The sequence below is a fragment of the Myodes glareolus genome, chromosome 13, assembly GCF_982192425.1.
Source record: "Myodes glareolus chromosome 13, mMyoGla1.1, whole genome shotgun sequence".
Taxonomy (NCBI): domain Eukaryota; kingdom Metazoa; phylum Chordata; class Mammalia; order Rodentia; family Cricetidae; genus Myodes; species Myodes glareolus.
In genome coordinates this window covers 30,557,179-30,579,026 of record NC_142038.1, presented here as the reverse complement: position 1 = coordinate 30,579,026, position 21,848 = coordinate 30,557,179, and the positions used below count along the sequence as shown (strand labels likewise).

At 42.9% G+C, this 21,848-nt stretch overlaps 1 protein-coding gene across 3 annotated transcripts in view; it reads left to right on the top strand.

The window, feature by feature from the left end:
- The window catches only part of Ccdc192 (coiled-coil domain containing 192), a 197,310-nt gene that overhangs the window by 11,587 nt on the left and 163,875 nt on the right, over window positions 1–21,848 (top strand). For all 3 annotated transcript variants that reach the window (XM_048419600.3, XM_087896052.1, XM_048419601.3), the window contains one exon: window positions 18,888–18,998. In XM_048419600.3, coding sequence (XP_048275557.1) covers window positions 18,888–18,998 — 111 coding nt within the window. The remainder of the gene's footprint in view (window positions 1–18,887; window positions 18,999–21,848) is intronic.

The window sequence follows — 21,848 nt, the reverse complement described above, 5'->3', positions numbered from 1 at the left end:
CAGCATTGCTTCTGCCACTGGACTTGAGAATGAAATCACGTGGTCCAAAACTACATCACAGTGTGAAGACCTAGGATCACGTGAGGAACGTGGGAGACATTTCAGCCTTGTTTAGATGGACAGGAACTGCAACTCAAAACCAAGATTTTTAGGACCAGAATTAAGCCTAAGAAAAGAAATACTGTTGAGAGACAAAGAAAAGAAGGAAGGAAAGAAGGAAGGAAGAAAAAAAGAAAAAGGAAAGCATTAGTGTCTCATCTTAATAATAAGTTCTGTTTAATTTGGTAATCATGGCTGTGAAAAAAGACAGTTTAAAATGAAGACGGACAAAGAACTAGAAAGGAAATGATCCTTCCTAGGCCTTTGGAGATGACCTACTCCATTGTTAATTTCTTTGGTAGAGTAAATGTATAAGAACCAGAAGGTTCTGTCTTCACGCAAATATGTTTTCATTTTTTTTTTAAATGTCAACAAGCAAAGAAATTTAGAAAACATGTGTCTTTGGAACAAATTGTTTACACATAGAATGTTTTTCAGAGTTTCCCCAGGAGGGTTCAGTGGAGCAAAGGACCTTTATAAACGGCAGCAGTGGATTGTCTGCGAAATTGTTCCATCAGGTGCCCAGGCCATATTTTTCCGTCATTTGCTTCCTTCAAATGACAAAAAGTTCCAAGTAACTGGTATTACTTGGAGATGAAGGACGCTAGTGTTGTGAAGTGTCGGCGTGTTATTTTCTGTGAAAGTGGCAGTGTTGAGACAGTTCTACGGACGGAAGTAGGAGAGGAGGAACTCCCTCTATGTTAATGATTTAGATAAGAACCAACTCCACATCTAACTTGCTCCTCTTCTGAAGCAGGCTAGGTAAGGGGAAGTGTCTTTGGGGACCTTAGAATTAGTCAACCTGATTTGAGAACACACTTCTGTTGCTGAAAGAAAATTGAAAGTTGGCAAAGATTTTCTCAAGAGAGCCGATCCTCCCAAGCAGAAGCATTAGGACATTATCCAACCCTGCTCTCCCAAAAGGGGTGAGTGGCCTTTGGTGAGGAGCACAGCAATCTTGATGAGAGGTTGTGAGAGAGCTGGGGAGCCCCGAGGCAGACAGTTAAGGATAAGAGACTTCAAGGGAAGGCATAGACAGGGTCGCCCTCAGCCTCTGCAGGCGGATGGGAGCGCATCTGCCTGATTTATCTTAATAAGCTAGTTAAATTGAAACTAGCTGCTGGAGATAAGAGCCAGGACCTCTCAATGAGGGCTGAGGTATTTATGTTCAATCGGCTAACAGAGAAAATTGGCTAATTTAAAGCATGTTTAATAATTCTGATTAGTGAGCTGTTATCTCTACTCAGTGAGGGCTTCAAAGAGCTGACTTCTCCAAGCCGTGCATGAAAGAACATATAATGATGACAAGATAAGTTAGTTTCTGGAAATTCCACTCTTATTAAAGAAGAACCTCCTCACCTTCCCCTCCCTCAATCCATTTAAGGAACAGTTAGAAATACTCAAAATAAGTGACAGAAAAATTATTTGTGCTATTTATTGCAATATAATATCTTTAAATCTGAAGTTTTTATATGCCGGGCTAGAGCAATGGCTTAATGCTTAAGTGCAATTGCTGCTCTTGCAGAGGATCAGGTTGGGTTCCCAGCACCCAGGTGAGGTGGCTCCTTGTACCATCAGCTCCACAGAGAAATGATACCCAGAGTGTGCTCTCCTTCCGCCTCTCCCATCCGCATGGTACTGACATCCAAGAGTCTAGACTCCCATTCTCAACTTCCACCATGCTGAGGGAAATTCTGTTACTGCATTTTTAGCCTCTAATTTTGTTCTAGGCCTTGTAAACTAAATACGCTTGATAAATACCTGAATTATTCTTCTGAGTATGTTATTCAGTACCTGCATCCCTCATTCTCTTCAGTTAGGAAAAAAAAAGAAAATTTTTATTGATTGAGTCATAACTTCATACAAAGGGAAATTAAACTGTAAGGCGTTTTTAAATTAAATGTGATCTGAAAACATTTTTGGGATTAAAACATTAATGGAATTAAGTCCTGTTTGCTCTTTGTTGCTTGGTTGCTTTTACTTGCCTCAAATGCTGTGACTCTGTAACAGCCTTCTTCCTGTAGGGGCCAGAACTACTTACAATCAATCATCTTGCAGTAGGTCCCTGTGGACTGTGGCCTGAACCCCAGTGGGTCTCCTCTTCTGTGGAGAGTGGGTTGACTTCCACAGGTGTTCTGGCTGTTCTTTCCTGTTAAAAAGACTGGATAAAGAAAGTTATTCTCAGTAATTTTCCTTGTTAAAGTGCCACGTGTCCTTCTGGGATTTCAAAGGTCCGAGTGGCAGAACTGGTTTGTGATTCAGAGCAAATGAAGAAAGCAAACTGTGGAGTGCATGCAGGTCTTCAAACCGCTCAAGTTCTCATCCAGAGAGCTGTGACGCCATCACCAGTCTCCCTGAATCACATCAATCCTCCTCCTCCTCTTCCTCCTCCTTTTTCTTCCTCCTCCTCTCCCTCCCCTTCTTTTTCCTCCTCTTCTTCTTCTTCCTCTTCTTTTTCTTCCTCCTCCTCTTCCTCCTCCTCCTCTTCTTCTTCCTCCTCCTTCTCCTCCTTCTTGTTATTCAGTCATTTCCAGAGGAATCTAGGGAAAAAAAAACAAATACTCCGATAAAATAAAATTTAAACTTAGAACATCTCTGTGTCAAGTGAAAATTTTGGCATCCATTCATTATCAAAGATAGGGAAACTCTGTTACACACCCTCTTGACAAAACAGAAAAGTCTACATTCTTGTCCCCAAAGAGCATGTGACGTCACTTACTCTGTGTGAGAGTGTCCTTCTTTATTGCTTTTGTTTGGATTCATGAGTTGATAACATCCATAGAAAACTGATCTGGAGACTTGATGTCTATTTCATGGATACGTGTAATTCCACTCTCGGCATTGTTTCCTAAGCTTACCACCATCCAGGAGAAACAAATTGTAAGCTGTTCATGAAATTCAAACTTTTCTAGTTTAAATTTCCTGTTAACCAATTTCAAGTCTTAAAAGTTTAGTTTAAGTACATGATTCATTTTATTTAGCCTAATATAGCTAATTTCCCTTCACTTCGACACATAATCAATAAAATAATATTAACAAGATACATTGCATTCTTGTGTGATGGACTTAAGTTGCCAGAACTTGGAGAATATTTTCTACTTAAAACATATCTCAGGAAACAAAAAAAAGAAAGAAAGAAAGAAGGAAAGGAAGGAAGGAAGGAAGGAAGGAAGGAAGGAAGGAAGGAAGAAAGAAGAAACGAGCAATTTCAAGAATTGGAGAGCTGTGTATGGTCAGGGGCATCCTTTGGGAAATGGTGGCAGGTGTCAGGTGACCTCCACTTCCACATGCATCTCCTGGTTTTTCTAAAACTTTGGAGATGTTTCCTCTGGGTCAGTGTTCTTCTTTTGTGCACAACTTATGAGAAAGTTCTGGATTTCTTTTTTAAAAACTGAACTGACGTCAACAGAATCTGAAGCAGATCAATAGAGTGGTGACTCCCCGCTAATGCCTTTCTGGAGAAGCCACACGCTGTTGGCAGCAGAGAGGAGCTGAAGATGAAGATGGTTTTAAACCCATTTCGATGAACTGCCTGTCTAGACTTCTCTATCATTTACATTTTCGTTTTCTTCCTGGTATATTTTAAAAGTCATATCGTTTACTTGTTGAGCATCTGGCTATAGTTCAAAAAGTTACTTTCTTAAAAATTGCACCTGGTAATCTTCCAAAATTGCTTTTAAATAGAATTCTTAAACTGTAGGAATAAACAATACAGAAGGTATACTTAAACACTTAAATAATACCATAGTTTATCAAAAACACATAAGAAATTTCAACTCCTATTCCTTGCCTTACAAGAACACATGTTTTTGCTACATTATAAACAGGTTTTTATGTAATTATTTACACAACTTTAGTAATGCAATTTAGTGGCTGTAGGATCAGAACTGATTCTTTTTTAAAAAAATAAAACAAACTTTAGCTCTATTTTATTTCATGTGCATGAGTGGTTTCGTATGTGTATGTATGTGCACCACCTGTGTGCCCAGTGCCTGCGGAGGTAGAAGAGGGCGTGAGTTCCCCTGAAGTGGAGTTTCGGGTGGTTGTGAGCCACCATGTGGTGCTTGTGACTAAACACCAGTTCTCTGCAGGAACAGCAAATGTTTCTCCAGCCCCAAACTAATTCTTTAAGAACAGGATAAGCACAGAACCATTTCCGCTTGTCTTCCCCTGTAGACTGTGTTCATTTCCGCTTGCAGTTCAGTGGTTACTGTATCGCTTACAATTTTAAAAATCACATCCACAGGATGTAGCAAAACCCAGACTGTGTTCATTTCTGCTTGCAGTTCAGTAGTTACTGTATCGCTTACAATTTTAAAAATCACATCCAAAGGATGTAGCAAACCCCAAACAGTTTGGTATGAGCGTTTATTTTTTTTTTCCACTTGTGAAATGCCCTTCATTTGTTGATGTCGTGTAGAAGATAATTTACTCCGCAATTCACATCACAGTTCAACTTCAGACAGGCAACACGCTGCGCCTGAGAAATGACTGCCTGAACTTCAAGTCTGAAATACTGGAAAAGGAACAGTTTGCTCCAGTTTATCTTACGGAACAATCGAGGCAATTGGGAGACATCAACAGTTGGAACGCAATTTCAGCAGCAGTTGGGATAGCAGGAATCGGGTAGAGTTCTTCTTCAGTGTGCTGGGAAAACACAGGCAGTCTTGGGCTAGAACACGCAGAGGGATCTAAAGTGACCTTGGTTTGTTCTCAGTAAACTGACCTGGCCTCCTCAGGGTCACTTTTATCGTTCCCAATGTTATTGCATGCTATCCTTGTCATAATAAATTTATGACCACAGAAGACATCAGTCTGACAGACATGACACTAAGACCCTCACAGCCACCCTAGGCTTCCTCGTCTCCATCCTTTATGTGTGTCTGAAAATCGACTTTGATTGCACGGCAGCTTTAGCAGGTCCAGCCAGTTCTGCAGCCACCACAGCCATGTTCCCCCTATGACACAGCCCTATTCAGGTCTGTCCTACCTGCATCTGCCTGCCCCTGTGCGTTTCAGAGCACTGGATGGAAATTCTTTTATTTTATTTTATTTTTAAAATATGGCTGGAAGTAATTAACAATGATATAAAATAATGCCAGAATCATCAAACAGAGAAATGTTTCCAACACAGGAAAAGTAAGGCCACCAAGATTCCAACTTCGTCTTAAATTTTTAAAAGGTACCAAAGGGCCTGACGAAAACAAACAAAAAAACCCTGCAAGACAGAATTAAGTTTGTTTAATTTTTCTAAACAAATATATTGAAGCTTTGTTCTTTGTGATACTGCCAAGTCATGAAGTATCAATTTTTACAAATGTAACTGTTCACAAAAGAAACAATGTTCTAATTGGGTCCATTGAACTCTGACACATGAAAGCTGGGGTCACATGAATTAAACAGCAAAGGGGGTGGTGCGAAAGCTTCTTTAAAAATAATATTTCTTCCTCTCTTCCTTGAGCATGCATTTCCATCTCACAGGATAACTTCCTCCAAGTTATCTTTGCACAGTTTCCTGAGAAACATGATTCTTTGGCTCTGGCCCACTGTTCACTGTCTCTTCTCTCTACCTCCCCTCTTTCCTTAGTTGGCCCAGAGAACATGTCAATCAATCAATCAATCAATCAAACAAACAATCAATGAAGAAATGGGTTGAGGCTACTGGTGTCGGGAGACAGGCTGTGTGTCCATCACAAGCTCTTCCCCCACCCCCAGCTGCAGTTCTAAACATTCGCTTATTCATGATGCTTTGCTTTTGCTGTCTGAGATGGGTCAGATCACACAGGTCCATGGTACCATAATCACCACAGTCTGCCAGCCTTGTGTTCTTATAACCATCTCCTAGCCTCTGCTGGAGCTGTGAGCTCCAGAAGCTACATCCTCAAAATGCCAGCTTCAGAGCTTTCATTATTCGTGATTACCGTCTTGCTTACCACTGTGGGTCACCATGGAAGTCCTGGCCTGGACATAATGCCTCTGTTTTCATGGATAAGAAATGGGAGTTCAAAACAATCAGTGACGTGAAGTCACACAAATGAGTGACACTTAGTTCAAAGACCTCACACTAGTCACATTTATCCTTGTTAGCACAGGCTCCTTTTTGCTATAATGAAGAGGAAATGGGTTATTGAAGATAATCGGATGTTCTGAAGGTTCGTTAGGAAAGTCAGAAAATCCAGCCTGGAAATTGTGTCTGTTACTCTGCAGTCTCCTGACAAGCCTGTGACTTCTGCCTCTAGGCAGGGACCCAGCATTGCTTGTCACTTTGTCTGAGTATAGAATATACCCCCAATGCTGTTGTTGAAGCCGCCTCTGGAGGCAGCATGCCCCTGCCTTGCTGACTGGTCTGCTTGCCATCTTTTCTCAACATCCCAACCACACTGGAGTCTCAAGAGGATGTGTCTAACAGGGTGGATCCATGTCACCCCACTATACCTCGCTGCAAAGGAAATTTGAGAGCTCTTAGCTTCTCTTTCAGAGACCTAGAATTAGTGAGATGAGAAACTCTCCAAATACTTGGAGAGACGAAAGGCGGCCGAGCAGCATGGTGGATGGCCACCCTGGGAGGAAGGTGAAGGGATGCTAGAGCTTCGTTTCTCAAATGAGGAAACTGAGGCTCACTCAGACGCTACATTTGTGTGAGCTGTATTTCTTGTTAGTATTCATCTGCCTGCTTCTTAGAAGTAGTGGTCTGGGAGACTTTGATAGAAGTGGAAATTTACAGCAGAAAAAAAGGAGCTTTTGTGCCTGTCCTCTGCTGGCCTTATCAGCCTGGAATGCTCTGTGGAAATTGTTGTTGAGCTTTTATCTGATACAAAAGGGTGCATAACCCATTTCTCCTTCTGATCTCGGTTTTGAAAAGGAGAGAGTGAGTCTGTTCAGATGCCAGGCTTGGGGGAAAGAACTTTCTCATTATTCACCAAGTTCAACTAAGGATTTCCTTGCTGGGTTTGGGGAACAGCATCGTTGGAGTGTGGACGTTCTTATCAGGGCAGTTCACTCTCTTGAACACTTTTTTAAAAATGTTTATATATTTATAATCTAAACACCATTGGCAGAAAAACATTTGTCACTCTCTGAACACTGTCAGTATACAGAATATAGCGATAATTTATACAACAAAACTAACTGGAAAATTACAGACATCTTGGGCCCACAGTTGTAGGACCTCACCTGCATAGTGACCTGACGACTGCCCTTTCTATAGACATGTCTAGTTCATCAAATAGTGACATTTAGTAGGGGGATGAATTTCTGGATAATAGGCCCACGTACTCAAAATGTAAACTTTTGTGTGATGCATGAAAAAGATTCTGTCTCCCAAAGATCTTAACCATTCAAAGTGAATGATATGTTTTGGACAATTATAATTAGAAAAATCAAAATCCTCTTCCCCCCCAGAGAGAATATTTTTTTCCTTTTAATCTTTTGTAGTTTTTATTGTATTGCATCTTCTTTTTCTCTATGCGATTCTGACAACAGTCTTTTGAAGTAGGTCTAGGAGAGTTGAATTTGTTTTAAAATAGACTTCTCGTATGTTTTATGGCTGGTGCTATAGGTCTGCTTTCATTTTCTTCCTGAGTTATCTTAAATACATACAGATGTTACCATTGGGATTAGCTTTGAATTGACTAGCTCACCAGTGTTAACCAACCTCTCACTGTCACAAGTATCCCCAAATTTCTCATCATCTAAAGTTGAAACTCCAGAGTCAGGTGGTGATGGCACAGGCCTATAATACCAGCACTTGGGAGGCAGAGGGAGGTGGATCTCTGAGAGTTTGAGGCCAGCCTGGTCTAAAAAGTGAGTTCCAGGACAGCCAGGGCTACCTAGAGAAACCCTGCCTCCAAAGTAGAAACTCCAAACTCATTGAACAGCTACTCATTTGTCTCTGTGTCCTTTATGTTTTAAGTAAAAGAAGTTTTCAGTCGCAGGATAGTTTGCTCTGTTTTATTCCTCGCCTCATTGTGAAGAGGACATAGTCTCACTAGGAAAGTCTTCAGTCTGTGGGCAACAAAGTTGACATAGGCAAGGTTTAGTTTTAAAAACCAAGTGTGGCTTGGAAGGTGTGCTGTTTACTCAGCAGAAAGAGAAAACTCTTTTCTTGGTTTGCGTGGGAGCCATTTCCCGCAGAAGAAAAAATTGCTTGTTTACGCACCTGCATAATTATATTACCGAAATCATACTGATGTGTTTGTCCAGAACTGTGTTTATTTTACATAAAAATTCAAAGCGTATAAACTATACTATTCCTTTCGAAGAAAGGATTTATAATTAGCCCTGACACTGTAATGGAACCCGTCCCAAAATGATATGCAAAAGTGTGCATACATGTGACTCAAGTGGGTGGACCTTGAGGTTCATCAAACACTTAAAGAAGCTTGCCAGTGTCCTAAATCAAAATGGCAGAGCACTGTGTTAGACCACAGGTGTAACCTTGAAATAGACCTAATGAAACAGTGTGAATCCAGGTGTCCCTGCAGCCAGACCCTATTTGTAGCAATGGAAAGCATGGGAGGTAGGGACTTTACACAATCCCTCCTGCTTCTGTTTGAAGTCAATGTTATTTGAGATCAAATAGGAACAGGTTAGGGTGGCCGCTTACTGATTTAAATTTTTATAACTTTTCAAAATGTTTTTGAGCTTACGATTATATTTCTCCCTTCTCTTTCTCCTCTTCAGATTCTCCTATAGCACTCTCACTGATCGCCTTCAAGTTCATGGTCTCGTCTTTCATTAGTTGTTATTGCTTGTGTGTATGTGTCTGCATATACAAGTATATTCCTACATAGAAGCCCTGCTCAGTCCATACAATGTTACTTGTATGTATGTTTCCAAAGTGGGTGATTTGATTTTGGATAACCAATTGGTGTGCTCTTCCCTGGGGAAATCAAGTCTTAATCAAAGAGAAGAAAAATAGCCCAAAGTACAGAATGATATATTATGAATCAACATAAAAGTGTTAGAGTAACTACTAACTTTTTTTCCTTATTTTTATGTAAAACCAATCCCAGAATTTTTGTATGTACAGAGCTTCTAACGTAACAGGGTCAATGTGAGTATCAACCAAGCCTGACTTGGCAATTTCCCAACCACTCAGTATGTGTACTTAAACTGAATTGGTTTTTAGAGCAGAATTGAAATAAGAATGAACAAATCAAGAATTTGGTGTAGACCATTGTACTGGCTGGTTTTGTGTGCCGACTTAGCATAGCCAGAGTTATCAGAGAGGCAGGAGCCTCAGCTGAGGAAATGCCTCCATGAGAGCCAACTGTAAGGCGTTTTCTCAGTTCTCCCCATTCTTCAACAGGGGAGGGCCCAGTTCATGGTGGGTGGCGCCATCCCTGGGCTGGTGGTCCTGGGTTCTACAAGAAAGCAGGCTGAGCAAGCCATGTGAAGCAAGCCAGTAAGCAGCACCGCTCCATGGCCTCTGCCTTAGCTCCTACCCAGGTTGAGTTCCTATCCTGACTTCCTTCAGTGATGAACAGCAATGCAGAACTGTAAATCAAATAAACCCTTTCCTCCCCAGCTTGCTTTTTGGCAATGATCTTTTGTCACAGCAGTAGAAACCCTAACTAAGACAAGTTGGTACCAGTGTAGTGGGGGTGTTGCTGTGACAGACCTGACCATGTTTTGGGGAGATTGTGGAAGGACTTTGGGACTTTGGGCTAGAAAAGCCAGCAAGCATTAAGAGCTCTGTGGATGGTCAATGGGAGCTTGGGGGATAAGAACATTGAGAACAGTGCAGAAGATGGATTCCTGGCTTGTTAAGTTTCAGAGGGACGTTTAAAGACTCTATAAGGGCCATCTTGTTATTTTGAATTAATAGTCTGTTGTTTTGGTCATCTGGGGCTGAAGAATCAACTGTGATTGACAAGATACCAGAACTACTGAAGCAAAACCTCGCTTTGCTGGGACACTGGATGCTGCTCAGCTGGAGCTATGAAATTGATGGTGATTCAGAAGAGACCGGCAGCACTGAGGTGAAATCTTCTGGGAAGGGCTTCCTGAGAGCACAGAGAAGCTGTGTTCCAGAGGTGGCCAAGGTTGCCCCTCATGCTGGCAGCTGGACTTGGTAATGTGTAAGAGTCACTGAGGTGGTACTGGTTTCGAAGGCCTGAGGGGTCATGGAGAGCAGCTGAAGCTTGGCACTGTGAGAGGCCGGGAGAGGCCACTGGTGAAGGTGCAGCTTCAGTGGCAGTTGAAGGCCAGGGACTGAGAGGTCATACAAAGAAACTGAGACTTGGCACCGTGAAAAGAGCCTATGAGAGAATATTGGTGACAGTGCAGCCTGGTTGCAGCAGAGACCTCAGCAGTTCAGAGATGTCTGTACCATGGGATGCCCACCAAGATCAGCAGCAGTGGAGTGCAGCCAGCCAGAGCCTAGAAGACGAGCTGTGTGTGCTGAGGAGGGCAGAACTGAAGAAGGGACCCAAGCCCTTTGGAGGAGCCCAGAAGATGGTGAGGGGATCCCAGACATTGGACGGCTGGAATTTTGTTTGGCTTTGGCTTCATTGTGACTGTGCCCTGACTGTTCCCTCTTAAAGAAAGCATTTTACTGGATCCCACAGTGGAGAGACCTGCATTTTAAAGACTTTGGATTTTGTTTTGTTTTGTTTTTTTCTAGACAGGGTTTGTATGTAGTGTTGGAGCCTGTCCTGGAACTAGCTCTTGTAGACCAGGCTGGCCTCGAATTCACAGAGATCCACCTGCCTCTGCCTCCTGAGTGCTGGGATCAAAGGTGTGTACCACCACCACCCGGATAAGACTTTGGATTTTTAGAGACTGGCTTTTTTTTTTTTTTTTTAAAGAACTGGAATTTTAACGTGTTTGAGTTTATAAAGGCTGTGGGACCTTTAAAGTGATTTAAAAATCTTGGGGATGAATAAGAATGGAATGGTTGTGGCTTAATAGTGTTGTGTTTGTGTGTCAGGTTGATGAGGGGTCAGTTGTACTGACTGGTTTTGTGTGTCAACTTGACACAGGTTAGACTCATCAGTGAGGAAGGAGCCTCAGCTGAGAAAATGTCTCCATGAGATCCAACTGTAAGGCATTTTCTCAATTAGTGATCACTGAGGGAGGACCCAGTCCAGGTGGGTGATGCCATCCTTGGACTGATGATTTGGGGTTCTATAACAAAGCAGGCTGAGCAATCCATAGGAAGCAAGCCAGTAAGCAGCACCCCTACATGGCCTCTGCATCAGCTACTGCCCTGTTTGAATTCCTGTCCTGACTTCCCTCAGTGATAAAGAGCAATGCTGAAGTATAAGCCAAATTCACCCTTTCCTTTCCAACTTGCTTCTTGGTCATGATGGTTTGTGGCAGCAATAAAAACTCTGAGACCGTCATTATTTAAAAGTTACCAACGGAACTTCCAAATGGCATCATCTTCCATGGTAACAATCTTCTTTTAAATTAAAACATGAGTTCACAATTCCCTTACTACGTTACTCTCCTCTGTAGACTAGAACCACAGTCAAACCTGATAGAACACAAGGCTAATTAATCCTTGGAAATGGGTTTGGTTTGGTTTATGAGGAACCCAGTAGCCCACATTCTCTGTCAGACAGATGACTGGGTGGATGGTAAGATCCACTCGGAACTGGTACAGGAGCTTGAGAAGTCATAATTCTGGAAAAATCTACCAACCAAAGCATTCATTTCACCATCTGATACCCATCAGATAAACGTGGGGGAGGGGCCACATGCATGTTTCATAAAGCAGTGAGAGTGTTTACCTCAAAATAATTAGGGTGAGTTCTCACAGGGTTGTGAATTTTCATCCCCTTGCCCCTCCTCCCGCCGCTGCCAAGAAAGCTACCAACATGCAGCCGTTTCTGCATATAGGACCTTAATTTTGTTAAAGATGAAAGACGATGTTCATGAAGCAGGGTGGGGTAGAGAGAGAAGAAAGAAAGATTATGATCTGAGTCAAAGAGCCTCCTCTATCGTGAAGAGCTAAGGCTTCCTGAGCTAAGTCTTTGCTTTGCTCCTGACCTTTTTGTGTTGACAGCTGATGTTGCTCTCACAGGTCCAGACTCCAGGCTGGCCTCAGAGGAGCAGGAATGGGATTCAGTTCCTTCTGACCCAGATTTCCCTTTTTATCTGGCTCTTCCCACCCCTGTCCCCTTCCCCCACTTCCTTTCCTTTACTCTTTCCAGGAGAGGCATTTGCTCTGCACCTGTCCTTCAGGTTCTCTCGTCCTTCTGTTCCTAACCAGGTGGGAAAACAGTCAGGAAAATAGAAGAAAAGACGTGAGGTCAGAGGTCAGGCTCTCTGTGCCACTGTCTCCACACTGGAGCAGAGGCTGTATTCCTTACCTCCAGCTCCCTGTCTAGATTCACCTGTGCTCACCACTTCCTTCCCTAACTGCCCTTAACAGGTCCTGTTTAGCCTAAGGCTGCCTCCAGCCCTCTCCCGACGACCTCTGCAATGTCCACACCTTTAAACAATTCCTTCAATTCATTTTCCCCAGTTAGTCCTTTGGAAGAGCCAACTGCTAGGACATACTTGCTTAGCTGAAAGATGGAGATTCAGGCACAGACATTTCGAGTGATAACAAGCCAGAGAGAGGACAGGACCTCCCAGATGACAAAAGCGCCCCCTAGGCAGTGCCCTCCTACCTGCTCCCTACCCCCCACCACCACCCCAGCACCTCCTGCTCCTTTGTGTTGATAGAAGCTTCATGCAGTCTCCTGTTGTGTTCCCTCCGGGTTTGAACTTTAATATCTTATTGGGTGGTTATAAGACAGCCCCAACACAGATGAACACTGTTTCACGGGAGACAGTGATGAAATTTCCACTGTGAGGGAATCCCGATCATGAAAAATGAGACTGAAAGAATGACGGAAAAGTGTCTGTAATACAGGGTTCAGAAGTAGGGCCAAGTTAGGAAGGCGATGTCAGCAGGGGCAAACAGAACCTGCAGGGAATCCGAGCAGAGGGCAGATCGGCAGATCGGCAGATTGGTGAAGACGTATAAGCCCAGGGTGTCTACCAGGCAGAGAGAAAAAGACCCGATGGCATCAGTGAAGAGATGAGATGCCAGACAGGAGGCTCAAGCATTGCAAACTTTGCTGAAACAGTTTCTAATGTGGAGGGAAGTGGCTGTACCTCCAAGCAGGAGCCCTGCTGGGTGCCTGGCCTGTTAGATGTCCCAGATCTTAGGGACACTGTCTCTAAATCTGACCTGTGTCAGAATGCTTCTCTACAGAGGTGGAGTCTATGATCACTTTCTTTTCAAGGACTGCACATGCATGTGTTGGCTGCACTAGACAGCTTAATCCCATACCTGACAGAATTTTCCATCACTCTTGTGTGAGCACAAAATGTACTGGTGAGAATTCTTTTTTAATGATTTTCTTTTAAATCAACTAGAAGTTTTTAATACCAAACTGTTCTTTTTCTTTATTTTTATTTTATTTTTTATTACTTTAAAAATAATACCAATCCAAATTCCCACTTCCTCCCCTCCTCCTACTTCCCTCCTGCTCCCCCCACCATACCCTACTCCCTACCCCCTCAGTCCTAAGAGAGGGCAAGGCACCCTGCCCTGTGGGAAGTCCAAGGCCCTCCCCACTACATCCAGGCTGAGCAAGGTATCCATCCCAATAGAATAGGATCCCTAAAAGCCAGTACATGCAGTAGAGACAAACCCCAGTTCATTGTCATTGGCCCCTCAGTCTGCCCCAAGTGTCAGCCACACTCAGAGGGTCCAGTGTGATCCCATGCTCATTCATTCTCAGTCCAGTTGGAGCTGGTAAGCTCCCATTAGCTCAGACACACTGTCTCAGTGGGTGGACCAACCCCTCGTGGTTCTGACTTCCTTGTTCATATTCTCCCTCCTTCTGGTCTTCAGCTGGACCTCAGTCCAGTGCTCCGATGTGGGTCTCTGTCCCCATCCATCACCGGATGAAGGTTCTATGGTGATATTCAGGATCGTCATTAGTCTGATTACAAGGATGGTTGAGATGGAGGAAGGACAGATATGGGAGCAGGAAAAGAGATATCTTAATTGAGGGAGTCATTTTGAGGTTGGCAAGAGGCTTGGCTCTGGAGGGGTTCCCAGGAGTCCATGGGGATGACCCCAGCTAGGGCCCTGAGCAGTGGAGGAGAGAGTGCCAAACTATTCTTTTAAGTTGGTTTAATGAAATTATTAATATTTACTGAAGGCGTCATCTGTTGAAGTGCTTGTCTATTTTACTTGATTAAGGTTTTTTCTTTCTAACAGCCCCACCGTCACCTAACCCCCAAGGTCATAACCTTGCCCTCTGCTACCTCCTCTCACCCCTGGCCCTGGCAAACAGAACTTCCTGGGGCTGTGAACTCTGTTAGTGTCAGAGGCAGCATACACGGAAAGCATTGCTAAAAGAAGCCATTGTCAACACTCAGCATGAAGGACAGCTTGCTCTGGTACAGCCGTCTTTGAGCCGCTGAGCCTCTGTTCAATCAACAGTTATTTATTTGGCTTTGGTTAAGGGCTCAGCAAAGTCCCGTGTGACCTCTGCGCACACAGCCAGGCTAGGAGTAGAAAACCTCAAGTTGTGCCCATCAGGACCTTGAACCAGCTCTCAAGGTTTGAAGAAGTTTGACGGACGACACTGAAGAGTTAAGTCATCCGAGGACACAGAAGGAAAGTCAGTAAGAACTAGGGAGAGCGTAGAAAGCACCCAGGTAGATTAAACAAGGACAGAGAGAGAAATACAGATTTTCCCCCTCAACTCAAGTGAGAAACCTTCTACAACCAAAACCAAGTCTCTACCTAGTGTTTGTATGTTGGTTCCATTAATAAACTTATCAATCCAAATACATGCTCACCTGTGTAATTGCTTGGCACTTTACTGTAATCAAAGAATATGTTTGATGATGAAAATTATTTACTAGCATTTTAGTTTGGTCATCTTAACTACATGTGTTTAGAGTGACTTGGCACTTAGGTGGAGATATTTAAGACCTAAAATTAGAAATAGGAACTATTGAGTTATTGGCACGTCTCCACTAGGAAATTGCAGTGTCTTATGTAAACACAGTGTTATAACTTGTAGTTTTGCAGTATGGTGTCATACAATCATCTCCTTTTTAAAAAAAAATCATTTCCATGCTTGTTTGTAACCTGCTTTGATCACATTCCTCCCCTGTTACCTTTTCTTATTCCCCCTCCAACTCCCCCTTTCCCCTTTCACAGCCCGAATGTCCCCTTACCTTTCAAGTCTCCCCTCCTTCCTCCACACATGAGAGAAAATGTGCCACACTCTGAGAAGGACTTACGGGGCATAACAAAATGATCTTCTGTTCCATGAATTTTCTATCGAGGGCATAATTTCACTCTCCTTTATGGCTCAATACAGCTCCACTGTGTATATATGCCACATTTTCTTTATTTGCTCATCCATTGATGACATCTAAGCTGATTTTGTAGTGTGAGTGTTGTGAACATCATTGCAATGAGCATGGATATGCAGGTCTCTCTGTGGTATGCTGACTTGGACTCTGGGTATATACCCAAGAGTGGTATAGCTGGACAATGTGATAGCTCTAATTTTGTTTTGAGGACCCTCCATGCTGAATTTCACAGTGTCTGGGCTAATTCCCATTCCTACTAGCAGGGTCTAAGTGTCCCCCTTTTCTGCATTTTTGTCAGTTTTTTGTTTTCATAAAACAGATTTACCTGTCGGTTTTATGAGTAGTTCAGATGTACAATGTTTACAAGGGTTTATCCTCATAACGTAAGCCCCATCTCTGCTTTTCTGCCTTTTTAACCTATGGAATGAACAATGACTAACTGCATCTTACCTTTGCAGGGCTTCTGAAACTCAGGGTGCCCCTCCAGTCAAATCTCATAACTTCATGTGTTGCTTATTCTTAACTTGACTTTTAAGTTTTATTTTTTTTTCATTTCACTGACGGAGTTGCTTCTTATTGAGAAGAGTTTGCCATTGTATAAGCTTTTTATTATAAGACAGTGAGGGGCAATCTTGGGGGTGCTTCAGGAAGCATAGAAGGGAAGCTCAGGCCTGGGTGCAGATGAGGAGACAGACTGTATTTTATGGCTCACTGAGGCTGTGCTGAACTCTGGAATACATGATGAGTTCCTAAAATTGTTTGTATGAAAGCCCTTTGTTATTGAATCTTCAGTAACACTTGATTTTGCTTAGTTTTGACTTTATGGAGCTCCTTTTCTACCTGTGTGGCTGAATTTGTTGTTGAAGTTTGGAATGTCTGGAGAAAAAAGGAAGAAGAAATATATTTGCTGATCTGTAACATAAGGGGCTGCTCATTGGGGTTTCTGTCCCACCCAGTACCCCACAGCTGGCAAGGTCCCAAAGAAAATCACACAGAGGTCTCCATAAGTTATAAAACTGATTGGCTCATTAGCTCAGGCTTCTTATTAGCTCTTTGTAGCCTATATTAACCCATTATTCTTATCTATGTTAGCCACATGGCTTGGTAACTTTCTCAGCGGGGCATGTCACATCTTGCTTCTTCAGTGGTCTGGGCTGGACTGGGGAGGAATGGGTTTCCTCCTTCCCAGCATTCTCCTGTTCTCATCTCCCCACCTCTACTCTCTGTCTGGTTGACGCCTATATTTTCTGCCTGGCTAATCAGTGTTTATTTAAAATATGATTGACAGAATACAGACAATGCTCCTGCACCACTGATATTGACACAGATTTTAAAATTTTTCTCCTGAGATCAAACTTCAGACAAGAGGGTTCTTGGTGACAGAAGTCTAGAGCAGGGTTTCCCACAGTGTTGTGGGATCATCGGACTTCTTGATGATTTTTCCCTTTCTTCCTAAAAGGCTGCATGACATGTGTTTATCTCTGAGTATAAATATCCAAGAACTTGTTTTTGAAGCTGCTTTTCTGAGACCATCTGAACCCATTTAAAAAATATCATTGTTAGGCGGGTGGTAGTGACGCACACCTTTAATCCCAGCATTGGGAAAGCAAAGGCAGGTGGATCTCTGTGAGTTCAAGGCCAGCCTGGTTTTCAGAGTGAGTTCTAGGACAGGCTCCAAAGTTGTAGGAAACCCTGCCTCAAAAAACAAACAAACAAACATCATTGTTACATTATACACGTACATACATAAATACATCCAACTGAAGATCACTTGGTGTTACCCATAGGTGTTTAGAGCTGATCTCTTGAGATTGGCGAACCATTCAGGGGTCTTGTCTTTGAAGATGGATTCTCTCATAGCAGCCTTTAGTTGCCTGCAGCTCTTCTGTGGAAGGAAGTTTTGGAGAATCCCTCATTTACTCTGACATGTCAGTTGGTGCTGTCATTGTTTCGGGTCTTGCTTAGGCAACCACATTGTTGCAATTTCAACACACTTTCCCTGTCATTTATAGAAGACACAATCTGAGCCCTTGGACCCTTAGACTTCTCTCTCTCTCTCTCTCTCTCTCTCTCTCTCTCTCTCTCTCTCTTCCTCCCTCCCTCCCTCCCTCCCTCCCTCCCTCCCTCTTTCCTCCTCCCCCCGACCCCCCCCATCTCCCTGAGTCTGTTTCCTGAGACTTAGGTGTGGGTCTTGTAGAATGCATCCACTGGTACTAGGTCCCACACAATCAGTTCTTCTCTGCATTTTGACCATTCATGAACCCACTCTTCAAAATAACCGAATCACCCTGGTGTCAAAGGGACTGGTGACTCAGATTACCTACACTAACTCCGTGCTAGCCTTAAATGGTCACCCCCTATAGGCAAATGCTGGAGGGAGCTATGCAGCTGTGCATGGCAGACTTTGGTCTAGAAGACAAATCTGTTGTATCCCGGAAACATTTCCTTGTCCTGTATCCTATGGCGGTCCATTGATTTCACTAGGCCGGTGGCAGAGCCTTAAGACTCTACATCCAAACAGGATGGTTTTAGCTTAAATGACTGGTTCCATTTGCCACCAGATGGCACCATAGTATTACCAGGAAATGCACACAGGTTAAACCGATGACTTCATCAACCAGAGGGAAAAACAAAGCCGCTATCTTTAGAGTAGCTAGGACCACAATTTACCCTTTGTAAGCTTGATCAGAAACAGCTGTCCAGCCAGAGCATCAGCAAGAAAACAACACAGACCCCGAGAGGTCAGAATGCTTGCTCCCATTGAGCTTCCTGTTCTAAGTTTTCAAATTGACCTGTGAATAGTGTTGCCGTATTAGCTAGATAATGGCTAGGATATTTCTCAGGGCTCAGTGTCTGGTCTATAATTGATTCTGTACCAACTCTCTACTCATCCCATAGCTGGTAGAAAGTAACTTTGGAGTAATTTTTGAAAGGTTTGTGTCTGCTGGTTTGGATCTTATTAACTAGGCTGTGTGTGGTAAGAGTGAGCTCATTCTAAACCGTGACAGCCCTTGCTCATGTCTCTTGGAATGGACAGGCAAAAATCAAAGGGCACGCATATCCCTGAGTTCAAATGACCTTTCTGAAAGATGAGTGTTCAACACAGAGCATGTAGGTGATGCTTCCCATCAGATCTGAAACTTTGATCCCAACCTCTTGGAGAACAAAAGTTGCAAATGAACCAAATTCTACCATGGGCAGTTTTATTCCCACGCTCTGAAGTTGTTCCTTGTTCCTTATTTTTTTTTTTTTGCCTTCCCTTTAGAATGAGTTGTTGCTCATAACAATCTGTACTTTGTTAGTAATAAGAAAAGATTGGTATGAGTCTACAAACAAAACTTGTCCTTAGTTCAGAAAATTGTTCAAAACTTTCTCAGGAAATTATTCCTACCAAAAACAAAAACAAAACAAAACAAAAACCTTCCTTCTTGCTTCTTGTTTTGAAGGAAGACTTACCAGTCAATAGACAGGCGGCGACGTTTACCTTGGAACAGCTGGAACACTTGGAGACTTGCCTGAAGGAAGCAGAAGAGAAGGCTAACGCTCTATTGGAACAGGTAATACCTGTCATGGGGACTGGAAAGATCTGCTGCTTGGGCTGCCGGACAGCAAGTTAAATGCTTTAGCCTCTGTCCCATTGACCCAACACAAGTGCATACACACACACACACACACACACACACACACACACACACACGTCTATGTACACATGTACACACAGACATACACACACAGGCAAACACATACATACGGACACGTGCAGTCACATACACAGACACGCACACACAAACACACACACAGACACACGCACACACACAGACACTCACACCCACAGACACAGACATGCACACACAGACACCACACACACACACACACACACACACACACACACACACATCTCCTTTGTTTAGTATAACAACACTTCCTTTAATCTGTAGAGAGCTTTTTCAGCCTCGAAAGCTGCATTTTTGTGCTTTATTTGGTTTTCATTCACTGCAAGCCCCTCTGGGAGTTGGGTGGGCCTTTCTTAAATAAGTGGTTTTCCTGAAGAAGTAATGAATATTCGCATTCATGAATAATGAATGCGAATAATGAATTCGCATGAGTTATAAATAGATAAACTCAGAGGTAAATGAAAACCTAGCAGAACCACACATTTTTCTTGAATTGTTCTAGGAAAGTTTGATCTGGAAAAAGGTCTTCAGATAATGGCTTCCCTCTTGGGTTTTGCAGAATTAAGCAAAGCAGGTCATAAGTGGTGTTTAGCTTATGTTGATGGGACATTGCAGAGCAGGTGTTCCCTGTATATGGCCAGGCCTTGATTTTAGGCACAGTGGATATGGCTACCATAAATTCTCAGTCCAGAGCTGGTATCATTTCCTAATATCACATTTTGAAAACACACAAATAAATAAACAATGTGATGTTTGTTGTCGTGAATTTAGAGTGCAAATCTTCCCAGAGCTGGGTCTCCCCACTTGGCACAAGGGACTGGAGAGAAAAGGACAGGGGACCCTGGAGGTTGGAAATCTGTATTAAATTCTCATGGCTTGACGGACTTCAATAGACTTGGGGAGGCGTCATTTCCTGAGGCTTCTAGGTTAACACAGGTACTTACACATCTGAGCCTTACAGGAATGTTTCCAGGGGATTGTAGGAAGGGAGCATGCATGTCATTTCTTCTCAACCTACAAAGCAAACGTAGTGTCTGGGGCCTGCTCGTGGAGCAGTGACTAAAAATGATCAAAGCTATGGTTCTTACAGGACTTTGGTCAATCAGTAGTGAAACTGTGGGGCTCTTTAGCGAAAGTGTCCATCACAGATCCACGCCTTGTCAGCTGCTGTTTCCCTAAAATAAACCTCAAACAATAGCAAAGTCATGAATTATATACACAATAATGACGGGCATGGAAGATTATTTCTAACTCCTCGCCAAGGAAGACCAGGATTTCAGATAAGTCTTGAATGAGGAACTAATGGAGAATTCCCTGCACTAATGTGTGTTTTACAATCAATTGCTTTCTATGACCAACTCCCTGTACTCTCTTAGACAAGATGCTGCTATATAGTCCAAGTGGCCTCAAACTCACTATTTATCCAAGGCTGACCACAAGTTCATGGTAATCCTCCTGTCTCAGTCTCCTGAATTTTGGGATTAAAAGTGTGTCTCAACACACTCATCTCTGCTTTTTTATTATTAAAATAAGTGAGATTTGATTTATTCATAAAATGTGTGTTTTATAAAGTATTTTTATTTGACACAAATGACGCTTAACGCTTGAGTTGGTAACTGGAACATTCACTCGATATATCACCAAATAATTAGCTGTAGTTTTTCAGCATTTAGAAAATTAAATGGAAGCTAAAATGGACATGATTTCATCTAAATTCTTTTTTTTTTTTTTCTAAGCAGTAAGAGGCTAGTGAGCTGCTAGGAGAAGAAATGTGTACAAGCTTGGTTCCCAAGTAGCTCACAGAAAATAGAATCAGTAGGCAGGTAGCGAGGGGAAATGGGTCCTCTTAGGACTCCGGGTGAGATGCCGGCCAGCATTACCTGTTGCTGACCTAACACAGCTCTTGACGTTTGAGACTTGTATGACAAAGTAGCCTTAGCTAGAGTCTGGCAACACTGTGAGGAAATGAAAGAATGATGTGTAAAACACATTACAGGGATTTGCAGTATTCCGTTTTTAATTAAGTTGAACATTTTCTTGCATTTGGCTGCCTCTATCACTGCTGTTGAAACAGACCAATCAAACACAAACACGGCTCTCAAAGGGTTTCATCTGAGATTTTTGGCTCTCTGCTCAAACTTTATCTTTGAAAAGAGAGAGAGCTGTAGTTAGCTGAATCTAGTAATAACCTAGTTGAAGTGGGAATTCGTTTTGGATGGCTTTTAGGTACTGTAACTTGCAAAACGGGAGCTATGGTAATTAAGCATGCCATACACACTGGCTGTGGAAGAATAGTCATGATCCCACGCAACAGTTAGCTCAGAGGAAGGCAAGCTGATAGCTCGACTTTTCTCAGTTATTGCTTCTGTCCAGTAGAGATGAGGCATAGACACAGTCAGGGCCCTACAGTGGCTTCCATAAAGCAAGGCTTTTGGTAGAAGAAATGGAGAATGACAGAAACTGGAAGGAAAGAGCACAAATGATGCTTTCATTTTTCCTTCCTTCCTTCCTCCCTTCCTTCCTTCCTTCCTTTCTTCCTTCCTTATCTATTTATTTATTGCAGACAAACCCAGTTCGTTCCCCCTCCCTCCTCTCCGCCCACTCCCCCCGCTCCCCCACCTCACCCTTCATCTGCTCCTAAGAGAGGTTAAGGCCTCCCCTTGGGAGAAAGCAGTGTGAGCTTTCAGACTCCCTGTTCCAGGTAGGCGTAATTTTCCTTTAGCTGATGGCATG